The sequence below is a fragment of the Trichechus manatus genome, unplaced genomic scaffold (assembly GCF_000243295.1).
Source record: "Trichechus manatus latirostris isolate Lorelei unplaced genomic scaffold, TriManLat1.0 scaffold00185, whole genome shotgun sequence".
NCBI lineage: Eukaryota > Metazoa > Chordata > Mammalia > Sirenia > Trichechidae > Trichechus > Trichechus manatus.
In genome coordinates, this window is record NW_004444121.1 from 4554294 (window position 1) to 4571019 (window position 16726).

The window sequence follows — 16726 nt, forward strand, 5'->3', positions numbered from 1 at the left end:
CATCAGAGTCCCAGAAAGAGAGAAGAAAGAACGTGTGGCTGAAAAAGTGTCAGACATTTCCCACATTTTGCAAAAGATAGAACCTACCAGTTCAAAAAGCTGAGTGAATCCCAAACAGGATAAACCCAAAGAAACCCACAGCAAGACATCTCAGAGTCAGACTTCTCGAAAGTAGAGAGAAATAAAAATTTTGACTCCACCAGCCTGAGTCCAGTACACCTAGATGGTGCCCCGCTACCACCACTGACTGCTTTGACCGGGATCACAACAGAGGGTCCTGGACAGAGCTGAAGAAGGATGTAGAACAAAATTCTAACACACAAAAAGACCAGATTTACCAGAGACTGGAGAAACCCCAAAAGTATGGCCCCCGGACACCCTTTTAGCTCAGTAGTGAAGTCACTCCTGAGGTTCACTGTTCAGCTGGGAATTGGACAGCCCCATAAAACAAAATGGGACTAATGAAGCACAGCAGTCCAGGGACAAGGACTAGAAGGCAAGAGGAGACAGGAAAGCTGGCGATAGGGAACCCAAGCTTGAGTAAGGATAGTGTTGACATGTTGTGGGGTTGTTAACCATTGTCATAGGGCAGTATGTGTACTGTTTAATGAGAAACTATTTTGTTCTGTAAACCTTCATCTAAATAACAACAACAAAAAAAGAATTACCTATGTGAGATCGAATTGACAACAGCAACTCAAAAGGTTTGATGGGAAGCCTAGGGGACAGTGAGTTGAAGACAATGGTGATGCAATAATTTGGAAAAGGATAGTGAGAATAGCAGCACAGCTGGAAGAACGTAATCGATGTCACTGAATTGTACATGTAGAAGTTTTTGAAATGGTATATCTTTGGCTATGTATGTTTTCACCAAAAAAAAAAAAAAAAAGGGGGGTCCTCCAAGGTCGAGAAGGGAGAGTGTTAACCAACGTCATAAAACAGTATGTGTACTGACTGTTCAAAGAGAAACTATTTGTTCTGTAAACCTTCACGTAAAGTACAATTAAAAGAACGAACTGCTGGAGGGAAAAAATAAAATAAAAATTTTGAAACAGCAAAGAGAAACAACACCTTACCGGTAAGGGGAAAACAAGTCAAATGACGGTGGATTTTTTATGAGAAACCATGGAGGCCCAAAGGAAGAGGCACACATTTTTCAAGTGCTGGAAGAACAAAATTGTCAACCCAGAATCCTATACCCAGCGAAAATATCCTTCAAGAAGGAAGGGGAAGTCAGACACCTCAGAGACCATCTTGACTGTTTTCACCCCAGACCTTGGTCTTTCCCAGCTGTGCGGCCATGTGGTAGGGACAGGAGAATCCAGGCCAGCACCTTACAGGCACAGGGTACCCACGAGGGTGGGGCTGTCGAGTCCCTGTAGAACCAGGGCCGGCTGACTTAGGCAGCCTAGGCTTCACTCTGTCCCATCCTGTCCCTTGCCTCTTTACTGTCCACTGAGATATGGCTTCAGCCACGGATCAGTCCCCTCTGTCCTACCTGCCCTCCAGCTCGTGTCAGTGTGGGGAGGCCGTGTGGGGGCTGTTGGTAGACCAGTGCAAGTCCCTCCTTGGGGGGAGGGCTTGGGTCATCAGGAGGCAGGCAAGGCCACGCCCTGACCGCTGTGACTGTGGCCCATCATGTGCCCTGTGCAGGTGCCTGAGATCGTGAGCGTGCTGCGCTCCAAGCTGCAGCAGACCCAGGAGGAGCACATCCTGAAGGCCGCCCAACACAGTGTGTACCTGCTGGCCTCCTGGCACCGTGCTGCTGTTGTGTCCAGCCTGCTGGGCAGCCCTCTGCCCTTTGACAGGTACGGTCCCACCGCTGTTTGACAGCAGGCCCTGCCCTGATACCCCCTTTCTTCATGGAAACCTTGGGCCAAGTGTGGGATGACAGGTGGTCACATGGAGAGCAGGCTCTGGGGATCAGGCGCCGTTGGAGGTTTAGCCCACCCCATCCTCAGGCCCTCCCTTATGGCCACCCGGCGGGTAGTGGGGCTGCTGTCCCTGTCTAGCCTCCCCTGAAGCCCCATCTGTGGCCACAAGGCCACCCTGGCCTCTCTGTCGGCTGTGTTGCAGTGGACACTGGGGTCACGTCAGCTCTCGGTGCTCTCTTTCCTGGCACACTGCAAGGGATGGGCCACCTGCAGCCCTGGCATCACCCCAGCCTCTGAGCTCCCTCCCTGTGGCTGCCCCCCGTCCAGCTGACCCTGCCCTTAGCCCACTCAGTCCCCTTGCCCTCTGCCGGAAGACTTCGGGCAGCCCCTGGCTCCTTGGGCCGCCTCTCTCCCCGCCTGCCCTGGCCTGTCGGCACGTTGGGCCCCCAAGTCCCTGAGGGAGGCCAGCCGCGGGTAGCCGTGTGAGCTCCCGGAGACCCTGCGTCAGACGCCGCCACTCGGCCCCTGCAGCTGTGGCTTGACATTTTTCACCACGTGCGGTCTCTTCCTTCCCTTGTTGGGTCTTGTTGCTGTGTGTTCTGAGGCTGTACTGTCAGGCGCCTGCACGTTTAAACCCCTCGTTTCCCCCAGGTGAGTGGTGGCTCTTGTCCACTAGGGCGCTGTTTGCATCCTGTCCTGGTGTGTCCGCGGGGGTGCCCTACCAGCCGATCTGTCGCCGTGGGTTCTGGATGCGTTCCTTTAGAGCATGAGCCACTGTACTGTGTGCTCCTGTGTCGGGTTCAAGTCCTCCGTCTTACCGTCTGCTTTCTGTTGGTCTCACCTGGTCTCTCTCTCTTTTTAAATTTTGACTAACGGGGCATTTGTTTATAACATTTTTATTGTTGATTTTGTTTTTATTGTTGATTTGTGTCTTGGGAGACCCCATGTGTTAGAGTAGAACTGCCCCATAGGGTTTTCTTGGCTGTAATCTTTCTGGAAGCAGATCGCCAGGCCTGTTTCATCCGCAGAGCCACTGGGTGGGTTCCACCCGTCAACCTTGTGTTTAGCATCTGAGTGAACCGTGAGTACCACCCAGGGGCCTTTATAACTCTATTGTTCCCACTCCGCACACCTCTGCTTCTTTTCTTTTCGCGGTTGCCCTGCCCCAACATGACCACATGTGCAGTCACCTGTGAAGTCTGGTGCTCACGCAGCCTCCAGGTGCCTGACCCCTCTTACTATTGCCGGGTTGGCCCACAAACTCATCACTGCTCTGCTGTGCACTCGATGTCCAGGGTCCTTTGCCCACATAGCTGCCACTTGCTCTGCTCTCCACTCACCTGCAGGGCGGAGTGCAGCGAGTTCCCACTGCCCTGACCAGGGAGAGGCGCCCCGTGCCCCTCAGCCAAGCCCCCGGGAGGTCAGCACCATCTGGCACTGTCACCAGACCTTGACTCAGTGTAAATGGACTCATCCAGGCCGTACTTCCGCTGCTGACGCCTTCCCGGGGCCGTGCAGTGTTGCTCTGTGCACTTCACACTGTATCTGGACATTTAGGTGGTTTCCGCTTTGGGGCCGTTGGGGATAACGACGCTTTGGCCATTCTTCTGCATTCTCTCGGTGGCCAGAAGCCTCTGTTGGTCTCTCGCATCCATACGAGGAGTACAGTTGCTATAGGTCTGGGGTTGCCAACGTCGGCCCTGGGCCAGATCTGGCCCACTGCCTGTTCGTGTACAGCCTGTAAGCCAAGTATGGATTTTATGTTTCTAAATGGTTAAAAAAAAAAAATCAAAAAGAAGAAAAATATTTCATGACTCTTGAAAATCATATGTAATTCAGATTTCAGTGTCCATAAATAAGTCTTGTTAGAATGTGGCCACACCCACTGTTTACATATTGCCCAGCTGCAGAGACAGTGAAGGGCTGTCCGCAGAGCCTGAGGTGTTTGCTCTGGGCCCTTCTGGACCATGTTCTGGGCCCTGCCCTGGCTGCAGGTCAGTGTGGCCCCAGCAGACACAGCCGCACATCCTCAGGTGGGAGCCGGGCAGTGCTACACACGTGAGCCAGTGGTCACGTCCCCATCCTGAGTGTGTGTCTTTGTCCACATATTTTACCACCTTGTCCGTGGTCCCAGGTCTCCATCACTTTCCTTCTGCCTGAGGTGAGGGTGTGTGGGTGACAAACTCTCCATTTTTGTTTATCTGAAAGTCTTTGTTTTGCCATCACTCTCGAATACTGTTTTTGCAGGGTCTAGAATTCTAGTTTGGCAAGTGTTCCTTCTTAGCCCATCTAAAGTGGCGTTTTATTATTTTCTGGCTCCACCATTGCTCTTGGGAAAGCAGCTGCAAGCCTAACCGTTCTGAAGGAAGCCGCTGCTTCTCTTGGTGGGGACCTGTGCCTTCGCAGGGGTCTGTGGGGACTTCTTTTCTTTATTTGGCCTGGGCCCTGCTGGCTGCTTGAGTCTGCGTATTGTGTCTTAGTCAGGTCTGGAAGGTTCTTAGCCTCTCCTCTCAAGTTGTGATCACTGCTGCACTCTCCCCGCTGCCTCTGGGCCTCCAGTCAGACCCGTGTTAGACCTTCTCATCCTGTGACCACATCCCCTGTCTGTCCCTGAATCTCTCCCTTGTTCCTCCTGTGCACAGAGCAGGGCCGCTCCCATGTCAGCAACGATGTCTGCAGGGCGCTGGGCTGCCTCTTCTTGGTGACATCTGCGTCACCTTGTTGCCTTGTTGCCCTGTCTGCCTGACTCTTGGCCATGGGCTGCTCAGTGCTCTTATAAAGTGATTTGTAGAGGTTCCCTGAGGCTGAATGGACCCACCCCCTGCAGAGAAGGCCCCCTTCCCGCCAGCGCCTCTGAGGCCTCCATGTCCAGGCCCAGACCTTTCTCCCGTCTTTGCCCTCCTGCTCTGCTCAGCACCAGGACAACCTGTGTGCAGACCCCTGGGTCAGAGGAGGCCAGTACCTGTCTGGCGGGCATGTCCGAATGGCGTGGGGTCATGCCAACACGCCTCTAGGTGACTGTCCCCTGTCCGCCACAGCTACACCTGCACCCTTTGGCGGGCTCTGGCCGTGGACCCCAGCCTCACCACGCAGGTGCTGGGGCTGCTGCTGGAGAAGATGAGCAGGGATGTCCCATTCAAGGAGAGCCGGGCCTTCCTGCTGAGCAGCGCTCCTGATCGCGTGGCCACCCTACTGCCCCTCGCGGTGAGTGCACCTGGGGGCCCCCAACATGCACCATCCTTCTCTCCCCTCGGTCTCTGCCCAGCCCACCCAGGGTCATCGTAGGCCAGGAGGCTGCAGCGGGGGCTGGCCTTGTAGAGTTAGTGGGCCCCTCCCCACAACGGCCTGGGCCTACCCGCCAGCACCTGGCCGCTGCCCCTGGGAACGCCGGGCCTGTCAGGCCTGCAAGCTCCATAGCCAGGCTCGTAAAAGGCCTCTCAGGTGTCCGTCCCCAAGGGAGATCATTTTGCGTTTTATCCTGTGAAAAAAAAATAAACCCAGCTTGGCCCCTTTTTAAGCAGTAAAGCAGCTGTGAAAATTTCCTCCTCCCACCCCTCAAGGAGCCGAGAACAGATGGTCTGCGGCCTGTCCCGCAGAGGCAGGCACTGCCCCCCATGCTGGGCAGTTCCTCTCACTCCCCTGACGAACATGACCTCCAGACATGTGGGGGCTGCAGGCCAAGTAGGGCCCTGGGGTTGTTGGGTCCAGCTTTTGCTGCTGGAGAAGGCTGGGGTGCCACCTCTGATGGGTCCCCCCCCCAGGCCACGTGTGCGCTGTATGAGGTCCTGTCTGCTCCAGCCTCTGGGGCTGCGGTGCTGGAGCTTTACCCTGAGCTGTTTGTGGCACTTCTGCTGCGCATCAGCTGCACCGTGGGGGTCCAGCTGCCCCGGAACCTGCAGGCCAAGGAGAGAAGGAGTTCTGGCGCCCCTCCGGCCGTCAGGAACCTGGACCCCTGCAGGTAAACGAGGCCTCAGCTCCCAGCCCACGGCGATGGTCGTCAGCACAGGCTTGTGTGTGTGTGTGCATGCACTGTGGTGTGCGTGCACGTGTGTGAGGGCGTGCGTGTGTGTGGGGGTGCACATGTGTGGCGGGTGTTCATCTGTGGTGTGCATGCATTGTGGTGTGCGTGCACGTGTGTGGCGGGTGTGCGCGTGTGTGGCGGGTGTGCGCGTGTGTGGCGGGTGTGCGCGTGTGTGGTGGGTGTGCGCGTGTGTGGTGGGTGTGCGCGTGTGTGGTGGGTGTTCATCTGTGGTGTGCATGCACTGTGGTGGGTGTGCACGTGTGTGAGGGTGTGCGCGTGTGTGGCGGGTGTTCATCTGTGGTGTGCATGCATTGTGGTGTGCATGCACTGTGGTGGGTGTGCACGTGTGTGAGGGCGTGCACGTGTGTGGGGTGCGCATGTGTGGTGTCTGCTTGTGTGTGAGTGCATGTGAGGGGTGTGCACACACACCCTTTCTGTGCCAGAGGTGAAGATCTCCCCTCGGCTGCTCCCCAGGCCCTGCTCTCTGGCCTCTCACGCCTGGTTGGGGGGTGAAGAGAGGCCCCCACTTTCCACGGGGAGTCAGAGCTGTGGGGAATTCTGGGGTGCGTTGACATGCTGTGGCCCCAGCCTTGTGGGGTGTCTTGTCCCGTGGGTATGCTGGCTGTCCTACAGCAGAGGACATTGCTGGGAGGTGAGCCACTGTGTAGGGCTCCACGGCTGGAACCTTAGCCGCTCAGCTCAGTTCTGGCTCTTTCTACACTCAGAACCCCACTTCAGATGGAAACTCAGCAGAGACCTGCACGGCTGGGCCTGTTTCTGGCTCCCAGGTCCCCCAGACTCCCTGGCCCTGGCTCCTCAGCCCCCAAGTTCCCCCAGCTCCCTGGCTCCCAACCCTGTTGGGATTAGGGTGTGGTTCAGCTCAGTCTCCATCCCAGCTTGTGCAGATACCTCATGGGTTTGGCCCTGTGGTTTCTGCAGAGTGGGTGCTGGGTCCTAGACAGGAGCCAGGGCGGGTGGGTATGTGGTGCCACCAGCTGAGGGCATCTGTACCCTGCCCATTAGTCCTGGCCTCCATGGCCTCTCCCCATATGTCCTTCATCCTCTGGCCCTGCCTACCTTGGGATCCAGCCTGGGTGTGCACACGTGTGGGGGGAAGGGGCAGCCCCTATGCAGGACCAGTCTGGAACTTCCTGCCCTGCTCTCCACAGACTGGCTAGGAGGTGTGAGCAGGAACTGGCAGACGCTGGGCCTGCTCCATCTGCCGCAAGCGCTAGGCATACCAGGCCCACACTCCGTCCAGGCACCCCACTGCCCTTCTCTGGCCCATGGGTGGAGGACGAGCCCCTGAGGACCTGGCCCCGTGTCCACCAGGGATGTTTTCAGAGTCTAGGTCTCGGCCCGGAGGCGATTCACCAGGAGAGTGGACACTGTAAACGCCGAGCCCATAAAGACTGGGCAGGAGGTAGAATGGCAAGAGAGGCCTCCACGGAACTCTTAGCACACTCTGAGCCCAAACCGAGCTCCGAGGCTGCAGCCTGCCCGCGGTCAGAGCAGGCGGTGCAGGACAGGGAGCCCGCCCGTGACCCACGTGGGCAGTTCTGCCTGCGGCACGCGCGGCCACCCAGGCCAGAACCAGGCTCTCCGGCTGGGATCACTGGGTTCCTCGTCTTCCTCTCTGGGGAGGGGAGTCCCAGGAGTGTGGGACCTGCCGACACTTGGTCGGGGCTGTGGCAGTGGCTGCCACCAGCTGCCCTCTGATGTCCCCACAGTCCTTGAGGACTGTGCTGGCTGGGGCAGCAGCAGTGAGGACGTTGGGCTTCAGGAGGCGGCCGGCATCTGCCTCTGCCCGGGACAGGGCCCCGGTGGCGTCTGCTCTGCCACTAAAAGTCCGTGGAACCTCAGAGGTCCCAAACCAAACTTGTCACCCTATGCCCACCCCCCTCTCCTCCCCAGACGCCCCCGCCCCTGCCCTGGCAAGGCCCTGCCCACTGGGCTGCTCAGAGGCACTGGCACACTTTTGCCTCACGCCCAGGGCAGCGGCCAGCCAACCCACCCGCTCCGCACCACTGTCCACACCTGGGCCTCACACATGTTGTTCCCAGAGGGGGGCCTTGCCGGGCTGTGGTCTCCCAGGACAGCGGGGCGGGCGCTGCTCTCCTGGCCCCGCCCACAGGCTGCTGAGCCGGGAAGGGCTTTATCTGTGAGAGGGGCAGACGCTGGATTCCAGACAGGCCCTGGAGAGGCTACAGTATCAGACTCATTTCCTGTGTGGAGAGCTCCTGGCTCCTCCTGCAGGGGGAGACAGCGAGGGTGGGAGGGCCTGGCTCGTTGGCAGGGCAGGAAGTCAGAGGGGCTTTGGGGAGCCTGGAGGCCCACAGGAGTCACCTGGGGGAAGGCCAGCCCCTCCTGTCTTTCAGCCCACCCCTACCCGGACCATAAGCCTGGCAGGGCAGGGTCTCTTGTGTGTTCGCCTGCAGTCCCCTCCTGGGGTGGACGCGGCTGTGCAGGTGGGAGAGCCCGAGGTCTGAGGGGCAGGAACAGACCTCGTAGGTGTCCAGGCCGGGGGGTGGGGGCAGGGGCTGTGGAAGTGGCCCTGGGGGCACCAGCAGTATTGGGCAGAACATGGAGGACAAGGTCCTTGGGAGAAAAGCTGGGAGGCAGATGTCTGCCTGGGCCAGCAGCCCTGAGGCAGCGCAGGCACACCAGGTGCCCAGATTGGCCCCACCTCCCACAGGGGGGCTGACAGTGAAGCCATACCTCTACCCCTGTGGACAGCACAGCGGCCCCCAGGCTGCACCACGCTCCCCCAGGGCTGTTACCTGGTGCCTCCTGGCTGTGGCCCATGACCGTGCCCTCACGGCCGTCTCCCTTGTGTCCCATTCAGCTCTGAGTCCCTGAGGGGCTCGGCCAGACGAGCTCAGGCTGTGCTTGGCCCAGGCAGCCTGGCGGGGTCTGCACTTCTGCAAGGCATTTTCTCTCTTTTCTTGATTTTTTTATTAAAAGACTTGAAGGCGAGTCACAGCTGCTGGCCAATATCCAGGAAGTCCCAGCTGTCCCTGTCCCCACCTGGGCTGGTGCCCAGTGCACTGCCACCACCTGTGGGTGACTGCTGCATCCTCTTCCTGGCACCCACTGCCCCTCCCCAGGGCTGCCTGATGTGGGGGCCGCCGGCCGCCAAGCCCCATTTGTGTCCACACACGCTGGAGCCTGAGCCCCCAGCTCTGCAGCCCTCCGCATCCTTGGGCACCCTGTCTGGCCAGGTTGGGGGGTCAGCACAGGCTGGGACCTGGACAAGAACCTGGGTCAGGGGGTCATGACTTGTGCCCAGGAGCCAGGATGCTGCTGTGGCAGGTGGCTCCGCTCTGCCTGCTTTCGGAACCTGACAGCTGAGCCACCGCAGGCAACCCCGCAAGCCCCTCTCCTGGTGGCTCACAAAGGGCCCTTCTTGGTGGGAAGGAGGCAGAGGCGGAGGGAGGGTAACAAGCGCCAAGAGGTGATCTAATCTGCGGCACCCCCCACCCCCCGCTGCCCTCATGGAGGCCTCATCTGGCACCCCCTTGGACTTGTGCCCAGGAGCAAATATCCTCTAACTCCTCGCTACCCCTCTGGAAGGGGGGCTCTCACTGGGGGGTATGCCCAGGGCCTCCAAGCTGCACCTGGAACCTGCTCCCTGAACGCTGGCCTAGGCCGGGAACGGGATGCTGGGGAACGTGGGGGTGGGGGGGGTGCAGCGGAGCTGAGCGAGGTGTCCCCACAGCTCTGCAGTGGACACGCTGCAGGCCATGCTGCTGAGGGGCGGCAGCGAGGACGTGGTGCGGCACCTGGAGCTGGAGGGTGGCTGGGAGCTGCTGAGGACCTCTGAGGGGCACGAGGAGGGTGTCACTCGGCTGGCCAGGTGAAGCGGGGGATACCCAGGAAGGCCCAGGACCAGAGGGGTGGGGGATGCTCAACTGCTCTTGGCCTGGGGGGAGCCAGGCCAGCATGGGGCCTTGTCCCAGCACAGTGGTAGGTCAGATGTGGTCCCATGTGGAATGTCAGGGATGGCGGTGAGAGATGAGACTCCCGCAGACCCCCAGCAAGCTGGAGGTGGGGTGCGTGTCTGAGCAAGAGGAAGACACAGCCTGGCAGCTGAAGGGTGGGGCTCATGGACAGGAGTGAGGCGCTGCCACACCTTTCAGCATGAAGGTGGGGTTTGGGACACCAGGCCCTGGGAGAGCATGGATGGGGCAGGGTAGACAGCAGCCCAGCCCTCTGACACCCCCGCCCCCCTCCAGGGCTATGGCGAAGCACGCAGGCCCCCGGCTGCCACTGGTAATGAAGGCCCTCATCTCCACGCAGAGCAGCGCATACGAGATCCAGCGGGTCACCTCCACGGCCTTCCTGGCAGAGGTGAGGCCCGTGGGGGCGGTCCCATGAGGGAGTTGCTGGGCGAGGGTGCAGGATGCCTCCATCCACCACCTTGCCTCCGTAGGATCTGCAGCTGGCGGCCAGGCCTGGCGGAGGGGGGTCACTCGGCAGGGCGCACAGCACACAGGTCCCTGTGGAAGTGCTTTGCCACTTGTGTCCCAGGGCCACAGCAGGGGGGCTAGAAGGAGCTGGGGTCGGGAGCTCGGGGGGACCTAGGTGTGCAGCCTGAAGTGGGGGTCAGCACAGGCCTCCCTGCTGGCTTGTCTCGTCGCCTTCTCACGTCGCAGGCCTTGGTTGCAGACCTGTCCTTGCACCCACTCGTATAATGCTCCCAGGGCATTCTGGGCAAGGCTGGTCAGGGAGCCCCTGGGGTCACCATGCCTCTGTCTCCAGCTGCTCAGCAGCAACGTGGTGAATGACCTGATGCTTCTGGAGACGCTGCTGGACAACCTGGCTGTGCGGCAGAAGGACATGTGCGCCAGTGTGCGGCGGCTGGTGCTCCGCGGACTGGCCAACCTGGCCTCCGGCTCCCCTGACAAAGTGGGTCCATCACTGGCTCTGCTAAGGGCACCTGAAGAGGCCCGGGTGTGGGTGGTGGCAGGGTATGCATGGGCATGGGTGGGGTCTTGAGCTTGGGGGACCCAGGACCCTGAGTGCGTGTTGGTTCTCAGGTTCGGACCCATGGCCCCCAGCTCCTGACAACCCTGATTGGTGGGCTGGACGATGTAGACGACCTGCACAGTCTGGTGGCCCTGGAGGCCATGGTGGGCCTGGCAAGGCTGCTGGACCTGGTGGAGCCGTGGGACCTGCGCTCAGTGCTGCTGCACACCGCCATCCGCATCCGGCCCTTCTTTGACAGTGTAGGCGGGGCAGGGCGAGGGGACATCCTCACCCCAGCTAGGCCAGCTCCAGCTGCTGTCTTCAGAGCCCCAAGCCCTGCCCTGCTCCCAGGAGTGGCCTCCACCATCCCCTCCTCCTGACCCCCACACTGGGTGGCACCTCTGGCACTCTCCCTATCCACTCCCCCGGGCTGCCAGCCGGACCTTCTAGAGGCGGGCTGAGGGTCCCCTACTGCCACCTTTCTGTCCTGAATCTCCAGCCTCTGCCCCTCCCACTCTCAGGTGGGGATAGCATTCACAGCAGGGAGGGTGGTGAGGGCTGGCTGGTCACAGTGGCTGCATGGGGACACCTTGCTGCCCCAGGAGAAGGTGGAGTTCCGGCGGGCATCTATCTGCCTCTTTGGACACCTCAACAAGGCCTGCCATGGGGACTGTGAGGATGTGTTCCTGGAGCAGACCGTCAGCGCGCTGGGACCCCTGCTGCTGCACCTACGTGACCCCCAGGCCACTGTGGTTGGCGTGAGTTGCCGGGTGGGGTGGGGCGGGAGGGGGCAGCCGGGGCAGGGGGCTCAGCGCAGTGCTCCACAGGCCTGCAGGTTTGCTCTGCGCATGTGCGGCCCCAACCTGGCCTGCGAGGAGCTGACGGCCGCCTTCGAGAAACACCTGCAGGATGGCCGCAGCCTGCACTTCGGTGAATTCCTCAACACCACCTGCAAGCACCTGGTGAGGTGGGGCGGGCTGGGCAACAGGCCAGGGGATGGTGGGCCAGGCAGGGCGGACAGCAGGGCCAGGGGGTGGGCCCAGGACTCACGGCCTCTGCCGCAGATGCACCACTTCCCTGACTTGCTGGGCCGCCTGGTGAGCACCAACCTGTTCTACTTCAAGAGCAGCTGGGAGAATGTGCGGGCCACCGCCCCCATGTTCATGGGTGAGTGCCCCGGAGCCCACCCGCCCACCCTGGCCCACTGGAGCCCGCCTGCCCTGACCTGGCCCGCCTCCCACCACAGGCTTCCTGGTGCTGCACGCGGATAGGGAGCTCCGACATCAGGTGGACCTGGAGCAGCTCATAGCTGGTGAGCGGGCGGGCCTTCCCCAAGCTGCCCGCCAGCCCCCTCCTCCCCCTTCCCCGGCACCAGACATGTGGACCACCCCTCCTCCCACTCCCCCCCCAACCCCGGGGCCCAAGGGGTGGTCCTCGAGTCCCCAACCTGTCTGCCCTGCTGGGCCCTGCTGACCCCGGGGGCACCAGGGGGAGCTAAGTGATTTTCCTGGATTTCAAGGATTTTCTTCCCTGTCACTGGTGACCTCATCGTCTCTAGTAATTCACGGAAACTTCCTAACTGTTCCAAAAGAGCTTAAAAAACACTAAAAAAGGAAAAATTATCTTTCCGTTGGCTCCCGAGCTCTCCCGGCAGAGAGGCCTGTTTGGAGGGTGGTGAGGCCCCACGCGCAGGCACCACTGTGCCCTGGACTGGGGTGGGACCCTGCCCAGGGGAGTCAGGGCAGGAGGGCCAGGTGGGGCCCTTGGGGACCCACGGCTCAGGCATGGCCGCTGCCCTCTGTCCCCACCCAGCGCTCCAGCTCCTGCTGAAGGACCCTGCGCCCACAGTACGCATGAAGGCCGCGGAGACGCTGGGCCGCCTGGTGAAGTTTGCCTAAAGCCAGCCAGCCCGTCCCCCTAGCCCTCCCCTGGCGGGACCCCTGCCTGGGGTGGGGAGCAGCCAGGCCTCCTGGGCCAGGCACTGCCAGGGAGCACCCCCTCGGTGGACGGCAGTTCCCGTGTGCTCTTTCATTTCTCAATAAAGCCATGAGCCCCCCAGCAGTGCTGTGGGGGGCCGACACCTGGTCTGTCCTTCTGGGGTGCCCTGGGGGCATGGGCTGAAGAGCAGGGCCCCGACGGTCCCACGTGGGAACGCTCGGGCCGAGGGAAGGGTCAGCACCCAGGCAGTGGTGACAAAGAGCTGTATTGTCCCCCTTCCCCCCCCCCAGCACTGGGCTGGGGCGCTAGGTGAAGAGGCGGAGGGTGCCGTCAGCACCTGAGGAGAAGAGCCAGGGCTGGGTGGGGTGGAAGGCCACGTCGAGCACGCCCAGGCCTCGGGTCAGCACGTGGCCTTTGAGCACCTTCACGGGCACCAGCAGTGGGTTCTGCAGCAGGTCGCTGTGGAGAGAAGGGAGCTCAGAGCCTGGGGGGCAACGTGGGAGGGGCCGCCCGCGGGGAGGGGCCGCCTGGGGAAGGGGAGGGGCCCTCACTTGTACACCATGCCGTGGCAGACAATGACGCTGGCGTCATCAGAGCCCGATGCGAACAGCGGGTACCGGGGGTGGAAGGCCACGGCCCGCAGAGCCTTCTTGTGGTGCCTGGTGGGGGAAGGAGCTGATGGGCTCAGAGCGGCAGACGGAGGTGCCCCCACCCATGCCCCATCCTACCCCCCCTCATCTGCCCCGCCCTCACCGCAGCACTTTGTAGGGGCGGGTGGAGAGATCCAGGTCGAACCACACCAGCTTGCTGTCATAGCTGCCACAGATGATGTTGTCACCTACGGGCAGAGCATGGGGCATGGGGTCCCAGAGTCCTCGCCCGGCCCTCCACCCCCGGCTCCCCACCCAGCGTCCTCACCTGCCGGGTGCACGGCGAGGCTGGACACCCACTTGCAGTTGGGCATGAGTTTCTTGGTGAGCTCCTGGCGCAGCAGGTGGTAGAGGCGGACACTGCGCTGGGAGGCCACCAGCAGGAAGGGCCGGGAGGGGTGGAAGGCCACGCGCTGCACCTGCCCGTGGCTGCGGCGGAAAGGGCTCTGGCTGCGGCGCCGGCTCAGCTGGTGGATCAGCACCTGCGTGTGGCCCGGAGTTGCCAGCACCACGGCCAGGTAGTCTCCGCGCCCGTGCCAGACCACCTGAGTCACTGGCTGCAGGGAGGGAGGTGGGCTGAGCCGGCCGCCCAGCCCCTCGCTACCCGCCGTGGCCCGCACCCCACCCCCCACGAACCCCCGCCCCTCCCCGCACCTTGCTGTGGCAGATACGCAGCCGCAGGCCACGCTGGCGCTCCTCGTCTGTGGCCTCCAGCCACTGGGCGGGCTGCAGGGCCGGCTCCTCCGGCGGGCTGAAGGCACTCAGCAGCTGATCGGTGCCGCCCACCGCCAGCCGGTCCCCCAGGGCTGGGTTCAGCAGCAGCACAGCATCCTCCCTATGAGCCACACACAACCCTCAGCTCCTCCCACCCCCACAGGCCCAGATCCTCCCCTCCCCCAGCCCCCACGCACACAGCCACAGCCACCAGGCAGACGGCAGGGTTGGGGTTCCAGGCGACGCTCTTCACCACGGCCCCCACAGGCACAGTCTTCATGCAGCGGGCGGTGGACACCTCCCAGAGCCGCACCGAACTGTCGTCTGAGCCTAGACACAGGTGAGGGGGCCCTCAGCGAGCGGCCCCTTGCCTCTCCCCTGCCCCCCAGGGCTGCCACCAACCCTGGGCCTACCTGAAGCCAGCCACTGGCCCCCCGGAGAGACACTGAGGCAGCGGACCAGGTCGCCGTGGCCCCTGTAGACCTGCAGAGGAGGGAGCTGCGGATGAGGCCCCATCCAGCAGGCCCCCCCATCGCCCTCACCGAGCAGGCCCCCCATCCCCCTTGCTGAGCAGGCCCCTGCAGACCCCACCCCCGCCTGTGCTCACCAGGGCCTGGCAGGTGGGGAAGGGCTGCAGGTCCCTCGGCCGAGGCAGTTTGGGGATGAGGTCTTCGGGGTCCATGTTCACCTGAGGCAGGGAGGGTACCCGGTCATGGCGCACACACCCCCCCCCCACGCCCACCCCAGGGCCCACCCCTGCCACGCGCCCACCCCAGCCACGCACCCGCATCTTGCGCTGTCGGGGACACAGGTAGAGATCGAGGCAGCGCTCGAAGCGCTCCTGAATGAAGCGGCTGTAGGCGGGCACAGCCCGCAGGCTCGGGAACTTTTGCGGCAAGAAGTTGAGCTTCCTCTCCCCAGGCTCCTGCTGCTCCCAAGCCAGGCGCTGTGGACGCAGGAGATGAGCCCGGGGTGCAGTACCCAGGGCCCCCGCCCCCGCCCCCACCTCAGCATCAGGCCCACCTCCTCCTCACTGGGCAGGTACTCAGGAGGAGGGTTGTACGACTCAGCGTGGCCTGGTAGCGCCAGCTTCGGGGCGGGCACGTGCATCTTGTGACGCCCCAGGACAGCGTTGGGGTCCTCTTGGGCCCACAGGTCGTAGTAGCTAGGGGCCTGGTCACGAGGCCGGCGAGGCTGGATCCAGCCCATCTTGATGGCGTGCACCATCCGAGAGACCTGGGCACAGATAGCGGCGGGGCCCCCCCTTAGGGTTGGGGGTTAGCCACACCCTAGGATCAGGGTAGGAGTGGAGGGCCCACCCACCGTGGTGGGGGGCCACACCCTGGGGTCAGGGGGTCAGCACGGGCAGGGGGGCGCTGCACGCACCTTCTCCTTCTCCACAAGCGATGGGATGAAGCTGCGCTTGTCGGCAGGGCGGTTGGTCACCGGGTGGATCATGGTGTCCCCACTGAAGAAGTCCACAGCTGGCTGGGGGGAAGCATGGGTAGGCCAGGGCCCTGCCAGGTGTCCCTGCCCCTGGGGCTGCCACCCGGCCACATACCTCATAAGGGTCGAAGCCCACATCCCCGAACTGGCCTCTCTGCAGCCGCTGCACCAGGGCCACCTGCTCGTCCGTCAGCCGCACATCCCGGCCCGTCCCTCGGTCCTGCACTGTGCGCCTGGGGGCAGACCACCCACCTGGTCAGACAGCCCTGTCCCCCGGGGCCCTCCCACCTTGCCTGGCCCCCCGCCCCGGGCCCGGCCCCACCAGTAATCAGGATCATCCATCTTGTCCAGAAACTGATCGAGCTCATCGCGGGTGCGCAGGGGCTTATAGATGCGCCGGCCATCCAGGTCATAGCCCACGTGGGGGAAGTCCGCGTACCACTCCAGGGGCACATTGCCCACAGTGTTCCGGATGTCCTGCAGTGGGCGGGGGGCAACCTGTGTCAGCCCGACCCCGACCCTGACCCTGCATGTGCCCTCCCGCTGCCCCAGGTCTGACGTGGCACGGCAGCCGGCGCTGCCCCCACCCGGCCTCAGAGGCGCCGGAGTGCACCTTCACATTTTCCACTGAAGTGGTGCCAGCCCCGCGCCTCCCCCGCCGCCAGATTCCTTGGCCAGGGCTCTGGGCAGCCACAGACAAGGTGACCTCATCGCCCGTGGGCTCCCTCCCCTGGCGGGGCCCTGAGGCAGCGAGGTGGCAGCCACAGGGCAGGGATGCTGGGCTGGACAGGAGGCAGCTGCCGCTGGCACTGCCCTGCGGGCACTCGGGCCCCTGCCCACCAGTCCTGCTCCCAGCCCTCCAGCCTCCCGGTCCTGCCCCCTCCCACTCTCCCCAGACCCTCTTGCCCTGCCCCCCACCCCCTGCACTGCCCCCGGCAGGCCGAGCAGCTGCATTCCTGGACACATTCCTGGCCGAAGCCCTGCCAGCCACCACCACCTCACTCCGCCCAGCTCGGGGACCGCTGCCCAGGCGGCCACTTCCTGCAACAGTAGCCACGTGGGGGAGGGGCCCAATGAGATGGAGCACAGCCGGGGGCCCCAAGGCCCTCGCCCCC

General features: G+C 62.6%; 3 protein-coding genes across 3 annotated transcripts in view; 2 read left to right on the forward strand and 1 right to left on the reverse strand.

The window, feature by feature from the left end:
* The window catches only part of MROH1 (maestro heat like repeat family member 1), a 62756-nt gene extending 49995 nt beyond the window's left edge, over positions 1-12761 (forward strand). The window contains exons 32-43 of the mRNA XM_004387396.2: positions 1654-1808; positions 4913-5078; positions 5636-5832; positions 9614-9751; positions 10131-10245; positions 10657-10803; positions 10935-11123; positions 11466-11621; positions 11691-11825; positions 11928-12030; positions 12110-12175; positions 12676-12761. Coding sequence (XP_004387453.1) covers positions 1654-1808; positions 4913-5078; positions 5636-5832; positions 9614-9751; positions 10131-10245; positions 10657-10803; positions 10935-11123; positions 11466-11621; positions 11691-11825; positions 11928-12030; positions 12110-12175; positions 12676-12761 — 1653 coding nt within the window. The remainder of the gene's footprint in view (positions 1-1653; positions 1809-4912; positions 5079-5635; positions 5833-9613; positions 9752-10130; positions 10246-10656; positions 10804-10934; positions 11124-11465; positions 11622-11690; positions 11826-11927; positions 12031-12109; positions 12176-12675) is intronic.
* Positions 12762-12903: 142 nt separating this feature from the next.
* BOP1 (BOP1 ribosomal biogenesis factor) overlaps positions 12904-16726 on the reverse strand; it is a 22609-nt gene continuing 18786 nt past the window's right edge. The window contains exons 5-17 of the mRNA XM_023741618.1: positions 15934-16088; positions 15727-15844; positions 15552-15653; positions 15189-15401; positions 14950-15111; positions 14773-14853; positions 14579-14648; positions 14363-14495; positions 14106-14286; positions 13720-14008; positions 13555-13639; positions 13353-13460; positions 12904-13260 (exon numbers count right to left, since the gene is read on the reverse strand). Coding sequence (XP_023597386.1) covers positions 13107-13260; positions 13353-13460; positions 13555-13639; positions 13720-14008; positions 14106-14286; positions 14363-14495; positions 14579-14648; positions 14773-14853; positions 14950-15111; positions 15189-15401; positions 15552-15653; positions 15727-15844; positions 15934-16088 — 1851 coding nt within the window. The 3' untranslated portion in view covers positions 12904-13106. The remainder of the gene's footprint in view (positions 13261-13352; positions 13461-13554; positions 13640-13719; positions 14009-14105; positions 14287-14362; positions 14496-14578; positions 14649-14772; positions 14854-14949; positions 15112-15188; positions 15402-15551; positions 15654-15726; positions 15845-15933; positions 16089-16726) is intronic.
* Positions 16142-16726, forward strand: part of SCX (scleraxis bHLH transcription factor) — a 3079-nt gene continuing 2494 nt past the window's right edge. Inside the window, exons 1-2 of the mRNA XM_012558759.1 lie at positions 16142-16365; positions 16551-16714. Coding sequence (XP_012414213.1) covers positions 16142-16365; positions 16551-16714 — 388 coding nt within the window. The remainder of the gene's footprint in view (positions 16366-16550; positions 16715-16726) is intronic.